Source organism: Myotis nattereri (genome assembly GCF_964212035.1).
Source record: "Myotis nattereri genome assembly, chromosome: 2".
NCBI lineage: Eukaryota > Metazoa > Chordata > Mammalia > Chiroptera > Vespertilionidae > Myotis > Myotis nattereri.
The window spans coordinates 110,251,483-110,267,054 of NC_138076.1; the positions used below are offsets into that span (position 1 = coordinate 110,251,483).

The following is a 15,572-nucleotide window of genomic DNA, read 5'->3' on the forward strand; positions in this document are numbered from 1 at the left end:
ATTTTAAAATCAGCAAGAGGAAAATAATTACTTACATATAAGGAATCCCCATAAGGATTTTAGCAGATTTCTTAGCAGAAACCTGCAGGTCAGGAGAGTGGGATGATATATTCAAATTGCTAAAAAAAAAAAAAAAGAAAAGAAAAAGAAAAAGGGCAACCAAGAATACTTTACCTGGCAAAGTTGTCTTTCAGAAATGAAAAAGAGATTTACCAAATGAACAAAAGCTGAGGGAATTCATTACCACTAACCTGCTTTATAAGAAATGCTGAAAGGAGTTCTTTAAGATGAAATGAAAGGACACTAACTAGTAACATAAAAATGTATAAAAATATAAAATATACTGGAAAAGGTAACTATATAGTCAAATTCAGAATACTTTAATATTTTATTATGGTGATATGTCAATCACTTAACTCTAGTTTAAAGGTTGAAAGAAAAAATATTACAAATAAGTATAGCTACAAGAATTTGTTAGTGGATACACAATATAAAAAGGGGTAAATTATGACATCAAGATCAAAATTATGGGGAGTGTAAATGGACAGCTTTTCTATGCAATTCAAGTTGTTATTAGCTTAGAATAGACTGTTATATCTATAAGATATTTATGTAAGCAAAAACCTACAGTAGATACACAAAACAGAGAGAGAAGGGAATAAAACCATACCACTACAGAAAATCATCAATTCACAAAGACAGCAAAAGAAAAAGGAGGAAGAAGAAACAAAGCAACTACAAAAGAACCAGAATGTAATATGATGGCATTAGTGCCTATCAATAATTACTAATTAACCTATAAATATTCTTAGCTATAAAAAATTACTTTCAGTGTAAATGGATTAAATTCTCCAATAAAAAAGCATAGAGTGTCTGAATAGATTAAAAACAAATCCTAACTATATTATGTCTACAAGAGACTCACTTCAGCTGTAAGGACACACATAGGCTCAAATTCAAGGGATGGAAAAAAATATATTCCGTATATAATAAAGAGCTAATATGCAAATGGTCATCATGCCCTCATGACATCATGCAGTAACGCAGCAGTTCTCAACCTGTGGGTCGCGACCCCTTTGGGGGTCGAACAACCCTTTCACAGGGGTCGTCTAAGACCATCGGAAAACACATATTTTCGATGGTCTTAGGAACCGAGACACCACTCCTCTATCTGTCTCCAGGAGGGTCTGCCCACATGCAAATACACCCACATACAAGTACCTGGCGTATTAAAGGGTTGCGGCATTAGGAAGGTTGAGAACCACTGCCTTAACGGCTCAGACACTCAACACTGGGGAGAGAGGAATGGGGACCAGCCAGGCACAAATGAGCTTGCGAGAGATGAATGGGGATTAGCCAGGCTGTGGCCGGGAGAGGGACAAGCTGCCTGCCTCACGGTCCTGGGTGCCAGTGGCTTCACCGGCGCCTGCAGCCCGGGAAAGGAACAAGCTGCCCGCCCCACGGTCCCGGGTGCCAGCACCTGCGGCTACAGCCCAGGAGAGGGACAAGCCACCCGCCCCGTGGTCCTGGGAGCCAGCGGCTGCAGCTGTAGCCTGGGCGAAGCCGCCCACCCACAGTCCCCTGTGGTTACAGCCGGCCTGGGCGAAGCTGGTCTGGGTCCTGGATGCCTGCGGCCGGCCAGAGGGAGGGAAGCCCAGATCCCGGGTGCCTGCAACTGGTTGGAGGAGGGAATCTTGGGTCCCGGGTGCAGGGTGAGGCAGAGGTAGTTAGGGGCTATCAGGCCAGCAGGGGAGCAGTTACCGGCGATTAAGCTGGTAGGGGAGCAGTTAGGGGTGATCAGGCAGGCAGGCAGAGGGGTTAGGAGCGATCAGGCAGGCAGGCAGGTGAGTGGTTAGGAGCCAGTGGTCCCGGATTGTGAGAGGCAGTTGGACATCCCCTGAGGGGTCCCAGATTGGAGAAGGTGCAGGCCATGCTGAGGGACCCCCTCACCCCGTGAATGAATTTCATGCACCGGGCCTTCTAGTAGTCCATATATAAGGGAAAGCAAAAACGTAGCTATACTTAGACAAAATAGACTTTAAGTCAAAGTCTGTAACAAAATATAAAAAAGTCACTATGTAACAACAAAAAGGTCTACTTATCAAGAAGATATAACAATCATAACTATAAATGTATTTACTATCACAGCACTAAAATATATTAAGCAAATAATAACAGATCTGAAGGAAGAAATAACAATAGAATAATAGCAGGAAATTTCAAGACCCTACTTTCAATAATAGATCAATTATCCAAACAGAAAATGAAAAAGGGAATATTGGAATTGAATTATACCTTAGCTCAGATTGACCTAGCAGAGATATACAGAACATTCCATCCAACAGTAGTAGAATACACATTCTTCTCAAGCAAACACACTTTCTCCAGGATAGATCATGTGTTGTTACAAAACAAACCTTAGCAAATGGTATGGAATTATAAATCAGTAACAAGAGGAAAACTGAAAAATTCACAAATATGTAGAAATTAAAAATCACATTCCTGAGTAACATATGGGTGAAAGAGGAAATCAAAAGAAAAATTTAAAAAATATCTTAAAACAAATAAAATGAAAACAAAACATACCAACACTTATGGGATGCAGCAAAAGCAGTTCTAAAAGAGAAGTTTATAGCAATAAATACCTACATTAAGAAAAAAAATCATTAAAATTATACACCTCAAGGAACTAAAAATGTAAAAACAAACTAAGCCCAAAGGAAATAAAGAGAAAAACACAAAGACTAGAGACGAAATAAATGAAACAGAAACTAGAAAAACAATAGAAAAGGGCAACAAAAATAAGAGCTAGTTTTTTGTAAAGACAGACAAAACTGACAAATCTTTAGCTAGATTATCTGGGGGGGAAAAAGAGAAAAGACTCAAATAAAATGAGAAATGAGAACCATAAAGTTCCTAGAAAAAAACCAAACACATGGGGAAAAGCTCCTTGGCATCGGTCTTGGCAATGCCTGGATATGACACCTAAAGCATAAGGAGCAAAAGAAAAACTAAACAAGTGACACTACATCAAACTAAAGTTTCTGTAAAGCAAAGAAACAATCTACAAAATGACAAGACAACCAAAATAAGAGAAAATATTTACAAATCATATCAGATAAAAATTTAAACCAATAAAAGTATAAATTAAGAAAAGAAAATACCATACGCATCTACTTATACTGAATTTCCCTCTTACCAATCATATCCTACAGCAAAAGATGTTTCAATTACAGGAGCAATGAGTTTTGCAGCTGTCATGATGTATTTTTCAGCCATGGCTTTTCTATAACAAACAAACAAAAATTTTTTTATAAAGAAACATGGTATAAAATGTAAAAAAAGTATAAACATTATCTATCAAAGTTAACATACCATGAAGCCTACTGAATGATAAACAGCTACACTAGAAATCTATAAGTCAGGTTGAAAATCCTGACTAGGAAATGGAAGCCATGACTGCCTTCTGAGTCAACAGTTCACTTTCCTTCTACTTTATGACACATGCTGACAAACTAAAGGAAGAAAGAGGAACTTGGAAAAAAAATGGCTCTTCAGCTGACATTCCATAACCTGCACTATCTGTGGACATTAAAGGAAATGGCCATTAAAGAAATAGTGTGTGTTAAATAAAAGTGAATTACTACATGCCTATATAGATTTGCCTCTTCTATACCTTTCTTTCATGTAAGTAGAATCACAGAATATGTGGTCTTTTGTGACTGGTTTTTCTTATCCTATATAATAAAAGGCTAATATGCAAATTGTCCCCTCAACTGGGAGTTCAACCAGAGGGCAGGGCCAGCCAGCCAATTGCCCACAGCCCCTCCCCCGAGCAGGCCCGGCCTGATCAGGGAAGGCTGACCGGACCCCTCCCATACACGAATTTGTGCACTGGGCTTCTAGTTTATCATAATGTTATGGTTCCTATGTATCTTTTTTATGGCTAAATATTATTCCATTGTATGAAAAGACCATGTGTCATTTATTCATCAGTTTGTGGACATTTGGGTTGTTTCTACTTTTTGGATAGTATGAATAATGCTGCTATGAACATTCCTATATAAGTTATTGTATGGACAACTGCTCTAATTTCTGTTGGGTACACACCTAGGAGAAAAATTTCTGGCTTAATCTTTTGAGGAATTTCCACAGTTTTCCAAAGTGGCTGTACCATTTTACATTCCCACCATTCAATTTCTCTACATCCTTGCCAATAATTACATCTGTCTTTTCTATTAGTCATACCACTGGATGTGATATCACCAATACTTGTTATTACATCTGTCTTTTTTTATTATAGTCATATTAGTGTTATCTCATGGTGGTGCTGAATTGCATTTTTCTAGTAAGTACAGAAGTTGAGCATCTTTTACAGTGCTTATTAGACATTTGCATATCTATTTTGAAGAAATGTCTACTCAGACCCTTTGTACATTTTTAACTAGGTTATGATCTTTTAATTATTGAATTAGAAGACCTCTTTATATATCACAGAAATAAGTCCCTTCTTGGATATATGGTTTGCAAATATTTTCTCGAATTCTGTGCATCGTCTTTTCACTTTCTTGATGAAATTCTTTGAAGAACAAAAGTTTTAAATTTTGATGAAGTCTAATTCACCTATTTTTTTCTTTTCATGTGCTTTTGGTGTCATATCTAAAAAGCCATTGTCTTAACACAAGGTCTTTAATATTTACTTCCATTTTTTTTTGCTACTAAGAATTTTTCAGGTCTAGCTAGCCCTTACATTTAGTTAGGGCTATGATCTATTTTGAAGTACTTTTTTGTGTTTGGTGTGTGAGAGAGGTCCAGCTTCCTTCCTTTGCATGCAAATATCTATTGTCCCAGCACCATCTGTTGAAAAGACTATCTTTTTTCCTGTGGAATTGTACTGGTACCTTTATTGACAACTAGAGGCCTAGTGCAGGAAATTTGTGCACTTGGAGGGGCGTCCCCTCAGCCTGGCCTGCGCCCTTTTGCAGTCTGGGAGCCCTCAGGGGATGTCCCACTGATGGCTTAGGCCTGCTCCCCATCAGTTGGACATCCTTAGTGCTGCTGCAGAGGTGGGAGAGGCTCCCGTCACCGCCACTACGCTCGCCAGCTGTGAGCCCGGCTTCTAGCTGAGCAGAGTGCCCTGACCACCCGGGAGCAGCTGCTGCATTGAGCGTCTGCCCCCTGGTGGTCAGTGTGCATCATAGTGACTGGTTGTTCTGCCGTTTGGTCGATTTGCATGTTAGCCTTTTATTATAGAGGATATCTGTAAGAGTTTATTTCTCAATACTCAATTTCATCCAATGATTTATATATCTATCTTTATGCTACTAGATTAAACACGATCACACTATCTTGATTGCTATAGATTTACAGTTTGAGTCCTCCAATTGTGTCTTCTTTTTCAATATTGTTTTGGCTATTCTGGATCCCTTACATTTCCATAGAAATTTTAGGATCAACTTGTCATTTTCTTAAAAAAACACTGATGGGATTATGACAGGGATTGTGTTGAATTTATAAATTAATTTGGGGAGCATTGCCATCTTAGTAACATTAAGTGCCTATCCATTAGCATGTGATATCATTTCATTTATTTAGCATTCTTTTCAAAATGGGTTATAGTTTTAAGGGCATAAGTTTTGCAGTATATTTATTCCTAATTATTTTATGCTATTGTAAATATAATTGTTACTTTCACTTTCATATAAGTCATTAGAATAGTATCTTTCTATAGTATATATTGACTTCTGTATATTGATACTTTACTCTGCAACCTTTGCTGAACTTGTTTATTAGTGGTAATCATTTTTTAGTGGATTCTAAAATTTTATGTTGGATATTCTGTATTCAAGATCATGTGATCTGTAAACAGAGATAGTTTTACTTCTTCCTTTCCAATCTGGATGTCTCTTAATCCCCTTTCTTGCCTAATTTCCATAGTTAGAATCTCCAGCATATGCTGAATAGAACTGGTGAGAGTAGATACCCTTTTCTTGTTCCTGATCTGAGGAGGAAAGTAGTCAGTCTTTTACCATTAAGTGTGATGTCAAACGTGGATTTGTCATATATGTCCTTTACCAGACTGAGGCACTTCCTTCCTACTACTAGCTTGGTTAAGGTTTTTTGGATTTTGAATTTTGCCCAAAATGTTTTTTGGTTTATACTGGCGATCATGTTGTTTTTGTCTTTCATTCTATTCATATCATGTATTAACTGATTTTTAGATGCTAAGCCAATCCGGCATTCCTAGAATAAATCCCACTTGCTCATGGCATATAATTGTCTTTATATTTTGATAGTATTTTGGTTCATTAGAATTTCTGAACGATTTTTGCATCACTATTCATAAGATATTGGTCTATATTCCCCGTCCCCCACCTCCCTTGGTACTTTGTTTTATTTTGGTATCAGGGTAATACTAGCTTTATAAAATGAACTCTTTTCTGGAAGAGATTGTGTAGAACTGATATTAATTCTTCTTTAAACATTTGCTATCATTTTTCTATTGGGTAAGATTTCTTGGGATTTTTAAAATAATAAACTCAATTTCTCTAATATATATATAGGGCTCTTCAAGTGCTCTATTTCATATTAGGTGAGTAGTGGTAGCTTGTGTTTTAAAAAAAGTGGTCTATTTAGCCTAAGTTGTCAAATTTATGTGTATAGGGATGTTTGTAGTAACCCCTTATTATCCTATTGATGTCTGCAGGGTCAGTAGTGAGAGCCCGTCTTGTTCCTGACATTGGTGTCTTCTTTTTTTTGTCATTGATGTTATCTATTGTTTCTCTCCCCAATGTCAATGATTTCTGTTATTATTTCTTTCTTTCTGCTTCCTTTGGGTTGATTCTGCTGTACTTTTTTTAAGTTCTTCAGCTGGGAGCTTAGGTTACTAATTTAAGACTACCACTGTCATTCTAATCACTTTTCCCTTATGTGTTGTTTTTCTCTGCCTCATTTCAAGATGTGGCGTTTAATTCCCAGAAGTTTAATCAATATATATCTTGACATAGATTTCCTTGTTTATCCTCTTTGGGATTTGTTCAGTTTTTCTAATTGTAGGGTTTTTTTCTTGCTAAGTTTGGAGAGTTACCAGCCATCATTTCTTTAGCCTCATCTCTTTCTCCTCTCCTTCCCAGACATGGATGACGCAAATATTAGATCTTCTGTTAAAGTCCGAGAAGTTCCTGAGGCTCTGTTCATTTTTTTAAAAAATTTTGGGTCCACTTTCCCTCTGTTGTTCAGATTCAGTAATTTCCATTTTCTATCTTCTAGTTCATTGAATCTTTCCTCTCTCCCATTCATTCTCCTATTGAGACCATTTGTGGAAATTTCTATTTCAGTTATTGTAATTTGTAGTTCTAAAATTTCCATTTGGCTCTTCTTTTTTTAATATATAGTCTTATATTTATTGGATGATATTTAAGTGGTATAATAAAATGACCTAATTATTTTACAATATTTAAACTGAGGTCTAATAGTAATATTTTCTTGCTGAGAATACTGCTTTTCTGAAGGGTTCTATTTTTTCTTTTTAGTCTTTAACCATGGGTATGTTTTTCATTGATTTTTTTTTTTTTTTGATAGAGGAAGGGAGAGAGAGAAAAACATTGGTGTGAGAGAGAAACATCAATCAGTTGCCTCCCATACATGCCTTGATCAGGGATCAAATCCAAAACCTAGGTATATGGCCCAACTGGGAATCGAGCCTGCAATCTTTTGGTGTACAGGATGATGCTCCAACCAACTGAGCCACGTGGCCAGGTGGTATTCTATTTTTTAATTTATTTTAAGCATGTTCATAATTGCTTGTTGGAGCCCTTTTTTATCATAGTTGCTTTAAAGTTTGTCAGATAAGTCTAACGTCTCTGTTATCTCAATGTTGGCATCTATCAATTGTTTTTCATTGAATTTAAGATTTTCTTGTTATTATGAGTGATTTTTTATAAAAACTTGAACATTTTGCATTATTAGACTGAATTTTATTTTAAGTCTTTTGTTTTGGCTACTTTTTTGACATCATTCTGGCAGGGGAAGAAGAGACATCACCTTTGTGTTGCTGTATAAAAGAAGTCCAGTTTCCCCGCATGGTCTCTTTGACACCCAAGATAGGAGGGTACCCTCATTTCTGCTGGGTGGAGGAGGAGTTCCTACTTTCACCATGTTCCTACTGACACCACAGTGGGGTGGCCTTGTTACTGCTGCTGCTGAAAATTCTTAATTATCCACTATCTCCCCTGACACCACCCCAGGTGAGAGGGAGGACTGCCTCGTTATTGCCTGGTGGGGTGGAATTCTAGACTCCACATGTACTGTCCACTGAAACCACAGAGTGGTGAGACTCATTAAGGGCCTTTGGGGATTAAAGTCCTGGCTCCCTACTTGGCCTTGTGAGGGTGGGAGTCTGGCTCTCTCACTTGGTTTTTGCTGGCATGCATGGGGTAGGGCAGGTGTTTTGGTTTTTTGGGGGTTTTTAAAAATATATTTTATTGATTTTTTACAGAGAGGAAGGGAGAGAGATAGAGAGTTAGAAACATTGATGAGAGAGAAACATCGATCAGCTGCCTCCTGCACATCTCCCACCAGGGATGTGCCCGCAACCCAGGTACATGCCCTTGACTGGAATCGAACGCGGGATCCTTCAGTCTGCAGGTCGACGCTCTATCCACTGAGCCAAACCGGTTTCGGCAGGTGTTTTTTTTTTCTGTGGTATTGGTCTAAAAGTTTTCTGTCTTGCTGGCCTACCCCTTTCCTTGTCCTGTAGCTAGAGAAAGTAGGTCTTTTGTTTGTTTGTCTAATGCACCCATGAGCATTTTCTGCTTTCCAGCTTCTTCAGCTCCAAATCTGAGAAACATGAAGGGAACTCACTGATCATGTCCCAAGATACCTTGATCTAGCCTCTTCTCTCCATTTTACTCCATATACATATTTACATGTAATTTCCAGAGTTGTTATTTGGACTTAGTGAGAAGAACAGAGGAAAGTGCATCTATTCTTATCTCTCCAGAAGTACAAGTCTCCTTTTAAAAGTTAAACTACTTCCTAAAGATTAAGGGCCCTCCATACATATAATGAAATATTGTACAGACTTAAAAAGGAAGGAAATTCTGACCCTTGTTACAACATGGATGAACCTTGAGGACACTATGCTAAGTGAAATAAGACAGTCACAAAAGGACAAATAATGTGGTTTCACCTACATAAGGTTCCTAGAGCAGACAAATTCACAGACCAAAAAGTAGAAAGGTGGGTGCTAGGGGCTGGGAAGGGGATGCTGGAGAGTTGTTCATGGGTACAGAGTTGCAGTTTAGGAATTTGAGGGAAGTTCTTGTTACGAATCATTGTGAATGTACTTAATTAACACTACAGAACCATGAAGAATTATGGACCATAGTTTAGATGGTAAACTCTATGTTATGTGTATTGTACCACAATTAAAAAACAACTAAGGGCCCTGTATATCATGTGATATACTGCTAATATACAAGTTGAATATTCAATAAGTATTAGAAGTTTCAAAACATACTTTGCAGAGACTAGTACCAGACTGAAGGAATAAAATAGAAATAATTTTGTCTTTGGGAGTTGAAATTTAATTGGGAGGCTGGACAAAAACACATAAAGATATAATTTTTTAAAAAAATAAAGGTAACGTGCCGAAACCGGTTTGGCTCAGTGGACAGAGCGTCGGCCTGCGGACTGAAGGGCCCCGGGTTTGATTCCGGTCAAGGGCATGTACCTGGGTTGTGGGCACATCCTCAGTGGGAGATGTGCAGGAGGCAGCTGATTGATGTTTCTCGCTCATCGATGTTTCTAACTCTCTATCTCTCTCCCTTCCTCTCTGTAAAAAATCAATAAAATATATTTTAAATAAATAAATAAATAAATAAATAAAGGTAACGTAAACAAAATTCCAATGTGGCACCAAATACAGAGGGAAAGTAAGTTACAAGGAAATAAGAGTAACTGGGGAAGAATAACTGGAATCAAATGAGTAATGTGATTATTGTGAAGAAAAAAGAGAATCCAGTAAAGTATAGAAATGATGAAACAGTAAGTCTATTCAAGAAATATAGTGCATATAACAAGTTTTCAAAGAAATAATCATATGCACATTTGACTCTTTTATATAAATTTAAACAATATTATCAAGTTTTAATTATTTAGTGCCCCAAATATTACCTTTCACGTTCCATTTGCCTTAGATGATCATTTTTTATAGCTTCAATCACTAAGTTAGTATGTGGATCATCCTGGGAAATAAAATTGGGGGGAAAAAAGAACAAGTCACGAATAAAAATCAAGAACTTAGATTTCAACCTTATCACTAACTAGTTGTAGAAAATGAACAGAAAATTAATCTTTCTACACCACTTTCCCTTATGTAAAGTAGGTTTTTTTTTTCCTATTTCTGATTACCTGTCACATTCTCTAGTGAACTAACAGATTCTGGGCAACTGATAAAAAAGTCAGGCTAGACAGAAAAGGACCTAGTACACAGAAGCTGTATAATATTGTCAATTCTGTTCGTTTTGTTTGTTAATCCTCACCAGAGGATTTTTTTTCAAGATTTTGATACTTTATTAGAGCTGGTAAAATGATGACACCAGTAGACTTTAATAATATATATACAAATGCAATACCTAGAGCAATCCTAAAAATGCTATATGAAGTGATACACTCAAAAACATTAAAAAATAATAAAAATGGAATTCCAGAAAACTCCTGCCATAAGCAGGAAAATAAAACAGAAACAAACAAAAATAAGTAATAAAACAAAAATTAAAATTACACACTTAACCTCTAATATAGCAATAATTAGATTAAAATATATGGTCAAGAGGAGAAACTAAGATGGCGGCATAGATAAACACCGGGAAATAGTCGCCTCACACAACAATTGAAAAATATCCCAAAGGACGGAGCAAACATCGTCCAGAACAACAGGAAGGCTGGCTGAGTGTAATTTCTACAACTAGAAGAAAAGAAAAGCACGCTGAGAGCCAGAGGAGCTGCGGAGGTGAAGTGCAGAGGTACGGCGGCGGCTCGCGTGCGCGGAAAGGGGGTGGCACCTGAGGACGCGGCTGTCTTTTTGAATCACAAGCTCCTGACTGCTCTGAACTCCGGTTCCGGGAAGTCTCTGGGGACCCAGGACTCATACGGGGAGAAGCTGTTCTGTCAGGCGGCAGCAGGCGAACTTGAGGGCGGCTTTCCCTCAGAGGTGCTTGCAGCCATTACTGGGACACTGAGACGCGCAACTCCGGGCGCGGAGAATCACCATAGCTGCTTTCTCCGCCCTTTGACTCCCTGAGACCCCGCCCCACCCAGGCTGCGGCAGAGGCTTTTGCATGTGAATGTACCTAACTACAGCCCAGCCAGGCAGACCCGGAACTTCCAAGAGAAGGCCCAAGGCCCCGCAGCGGCTTGCATTGCTTCACAGCTGAGCCTCTTCGTGGCTCCTGCTGTGTGGCCTCAGGCAGGGGCTGAATTAGCACCTCCTTAGATCCAGGAGCCACTGTACCCAGTGGTCAGAGGGGGACCACTCTCCCACTTCAGACACAGCTGATTCCCACAGCCAATTGGCCTGGAGGTCAATTCCTCCCAGTGATCCTACAACAACCAAGGCACCAAGAGTGCACCAAGAGTGTCCACCCCAGGTAACTGGGGAGGCTGAGCCACTGGGCCCTACAGGACACCTGGCGCGCAGGGCCACTCTATCAACACAGGGAAGCAGCCAAAATGCGGAGACAAAGAAACAGGTTACAAATGGCAGAAACGGAGGAAAGCAAACGACTGGATATAGAGTTCAAGGCCACGTTTATAAGGTTTTTCAAGAATTTTATGGAAACCGCCGATAAATTTAATGAATCCCTCAAGGAGTATAGTGAGACCATGGAGGACATGAAAAAGAACCAACTAGAAATTAAGCATACACTGACTGAAATAAAGAATAATTTACAGAGATCCAACAGCAGACAAGAGGATCCCAAGAATCAAGTCAAAGATTTGAAATACAAAGAAACAAAAAATACCCAACCGAAAAAGAAAAAAGAAAAGAGATTCAAAAAATATGAAGATAGTGTAAGGAACCTCTGGGACTTCAAGCGTACCAACATCAGAATTATAGGGGTACCAGAAGGAGAGAGAGGGCAAGATATTGAAAACCTTTTTGAAGAAATAATGACAGAAAACTTCCCCCACCTGGTGAAAGAAATGGACCTACAAGTCCAGAAAGCGCAGAGAACCCCAAACAAAAGGAATCCAAAGAGGACCACACCAAGACACATCATAATTAAAATGCCAAGAGCAAAAGATAAAGAGAGAATCTTAAAAGCAGCAAGAGAAAGACAGTCAGTTACCTACAAGGGAGTACCCATTCGACTGTCAGCTGATTTCTCAACAGAAACCATGCAGGCCAGAAGAGAGTGGCAAGAAATATTCAAAGAGATGAATAGCAAGAACCTGCAACCAAGATTACTTTATCCAGCAAAGCTATCATTCAGAATGGAAGGTCAGATAAAGAGCTTCACGGATAAGCAAAAGCTAAAGGAGTTCATCACCACCAAACCAGCATTATATGAAATGCTGAAAGGTATTCTTTAAGAAGAGGAAGAAGAAAAAGGATCTCTTACCATTTGCCACAGCATGGATGGAACTGGAGAGCGGATAAATACCACAGGATCTCACTCATTTGTGGAATATAATGAATAACATAAACTGATGAACAAGGACTGATCCAGAGACGGAGAGGCATTTATTGGACTGTCGGGCCTTGGAGGGAAGGTAGGGGAGGGTGGGGGCAAGGGGGAAAGATCAACCAAAGGACTTATATGCAAGCATATAGGCCTAACCAATGGACACGGACAACGGGGGGGGGGGGTGAGGGGATGAGCGGGGGGGGGGGGGGATGGAAGGGTAGAGGGTACACATATGTAATATCTTAATCAATAAAAAATATTAAAAAATATATATATATATGGTCAAACTGCACCAATTGTAAGACAGAGATTGCCAAAGCGAATGAAAACAACTATTTACTAAGTATAAAATACTTATCCTATATAATAAAACCCTAATATGCAAATCGACTGAACAGCTGCTATGATGTGCACTGACCACCAGGGGGCAGACGCTCAATGCAGGAGCTGCCCCCTGGTGGTCAGTGCACTCCCACAGGAGGAGTGCTGCTCAGCCAGAGGCCGGGCTCATGGCTGGCAAGCGCAGTGGCAGTGGTGGGAGCCTCTCCAGCCTCCGCTGCAGGCGGGCGGTAAGGAGTGAGGGGTCCCGGATTGCAAAAGTGATGTCTGACTGCCGGCCTAAGGATCAGGCCTAAACCGGCAGGCAGACATCCCCCGAGGGGTCCTGGACTGCGAGAGGGCACAGGCTGGGCTGAGGTCCCCTACTCCCCCAAGCTGTTTGCAGCAACTTTTCCATACCAATGGCCTGTCCTGGCTCAGCCTTGAGACTTTGCTAAAATCTCTCAAACAAGCAGCAGCTGGTGTCTGCGTACCCCAAACCTACCCATAAAAGGCCCAAGACTGGCATTAACACCAGCCTGCCTTGCTTCACAGCTGGGCCTTGTCTGGGCACTTCCAAACTCAATACAAGTAGTAGCCATCTGCAGATCTCTCTGTAGCTCCTGACAGGTGGCCCCAGGCAGTGGTGACTTTGCACCTCCTTGGAGACTCCAGAGCTAGTGCACCCAGTGGGAAGCTTCAGTCCATACCAGATTACAACTCTACACATCCACAGTGACACACTCAAGGGGCACACTCAGTGAGCACCAAAACCCAACTGGTCCATAAGGGTGTTTCCTGCACTGCAGTTATTCCACAGTGTCTCAGCTTGTCCTCACAGCCAACTGGCCTGGAGGTCAATTCCTCTCAGTGACACCAACAGCAATCAAGGCTCAACTACAACAAGACTGTGCTCACAGTCCATACAAGGGTGCACCTAGAGTGCTCAGCTCAGGTGATCTAGGAGGCTGAGCCACTGGGCCCTACAGGACACCTACTATATACAAGGCCACGTTACCAACTCCAGGAGACATAGCAGCTCTACTTAATGCTAGGTGTACCAGTTAATAATGCAGATTTTTTTTTCAATAGATGGAGTTACACATATGGTGATATATATGCAATTTGGTATATATGCTATTTTGTTGTATTGACAGCAAGCTTCAAAACTTCATATGTCAAATTTGCTGAAGGTGTTAACATCATAGGTATTTTTACGTTTAAAAATGTCTAATTTCATGCCAAAAAAAGAGCATTTGCGGGAAGTTTTAATTCATTACTTTATTTTGAAGAAAAAGTTATTGTATACTTCAGGAAGCTTATGGTGAACATGCTCTATCTCAGATACTTGTGAATGCTGGTTTAAACGCTTTAAAAGTGATGATTTCGATGTAAAAGACAAAGAACGTCCAGGTCAACCGAAAAAGTTTGAAGACCAACAATTACAAGCATTATTGGATGAAGATGCATGTCAAACTCAAAAACAACTTGCAGAAAGATTAAATGTTGCTCAGCAAACAATTTCTGATCATTTACAAGCAATGGGAAAGATTTTAAAGGAAGGAAAATGGGTGCTACATCAACGAAAGACAAATGGAAAACCGAAAAGTCATCAGTAAAATGTTTCTTCAATGGCACGAAAGAAAGTCTTTTTTTGCATCAAATTGTGACTGGCGATGAAAAGTGGACGTACTTTGAGAATCCCAAATGCACAAAATCATGGGTTGATCCAGGTCAACCATCAACATCAACTGCAAGACCAAATCGCTTCGGAAAGAAGACAATGCTCTGCGTTTGGTGGAATCAGGAAGGTATGGTGTATTATGAGCTTCTAAAACCAGATGAAACTGTTAATACTGATTGCTACCGACAACAAATGATCAATCTGGACCACGCTGTGATCATGAAATGACCAGAATGTGCCAGGAGACACGGCAAAGTAATTTTGCTTCATGATGACACACTATCACACACTTCAAAACCAGTTAAAGACACGTTAAAAGATCTTGCCTGGAAGTATTAACCCACCTGCTGTATTCACCAGACCTTGCTCCTTCAGATTACCACTTATTCTGATCGATGGCACATGCACTTTCTGAGCAGCACTTCAAAACACTTGAAGAAGTGGAAAATGGGTCTCCGAATGGTTTGCCTCAAAACACAAAAGGTTCTATTGGGACAGTATCCACAAATTACCTGAGAGATGGGGGAAATGTGTAGCTAGCTATGGAAATTACTTTGAATAAAGCACTTTTGATGTTTCTCTTGAAATTACCGTGTTTTCTTTGATTACAAAATCTGCATTATTAACTGGTACACCCAGTACATAGAAACAAACACAGGGAAGCAGCCAAAGAAATATGGGGAGACAAAGAAATATGTCACAAATGAAAGAAATGGAAGCAAGTAAATTACTGGATACAGAATTCAAAACCACAGTTATAAGGTTACTGAAGAATCTTCATGAGAGCTTCAAGGGACTTAGTGAGACTGTCAAGGATCTTAGTGAGAATTTCAAAGACATGAAAAAGGACCAATCAGAAATTAAGCATACACTAACTG

At 39.5% G+C, this 15,572-nt stretch overlaps 1 protein-coding gene across 3 annotated transcripts in view; it reads right to left on the bottom strand.

The window, feature by feature from the left end:
* The window catches only part of IFT88 (intraflagellar transport 88), a 169,321-nt gene that overhangs the window by 102,655 nt on the left and 51,094 nt on the right, over positions 1-15,572 (bottom strand). For all 3 annotated transcript variants that reach the window (XM_081083541.1, XM_081083542.1, XM_081083543.1), the window contains 2 exons: positions 10,177-10,247; positions 3,200-3,286 (listed from right to left, as the gene is read on the bottom strand). In XM_081083541.1, the coding sequence (XP_080939667.1) occupies positions 3,200-3,286; positions 10,177-10,247 (158 nt within the window). The remainder of the gene's footprint in view (positions 1-3,199; positions 3,287-10,176; positions 10,248-15,572) is intronic.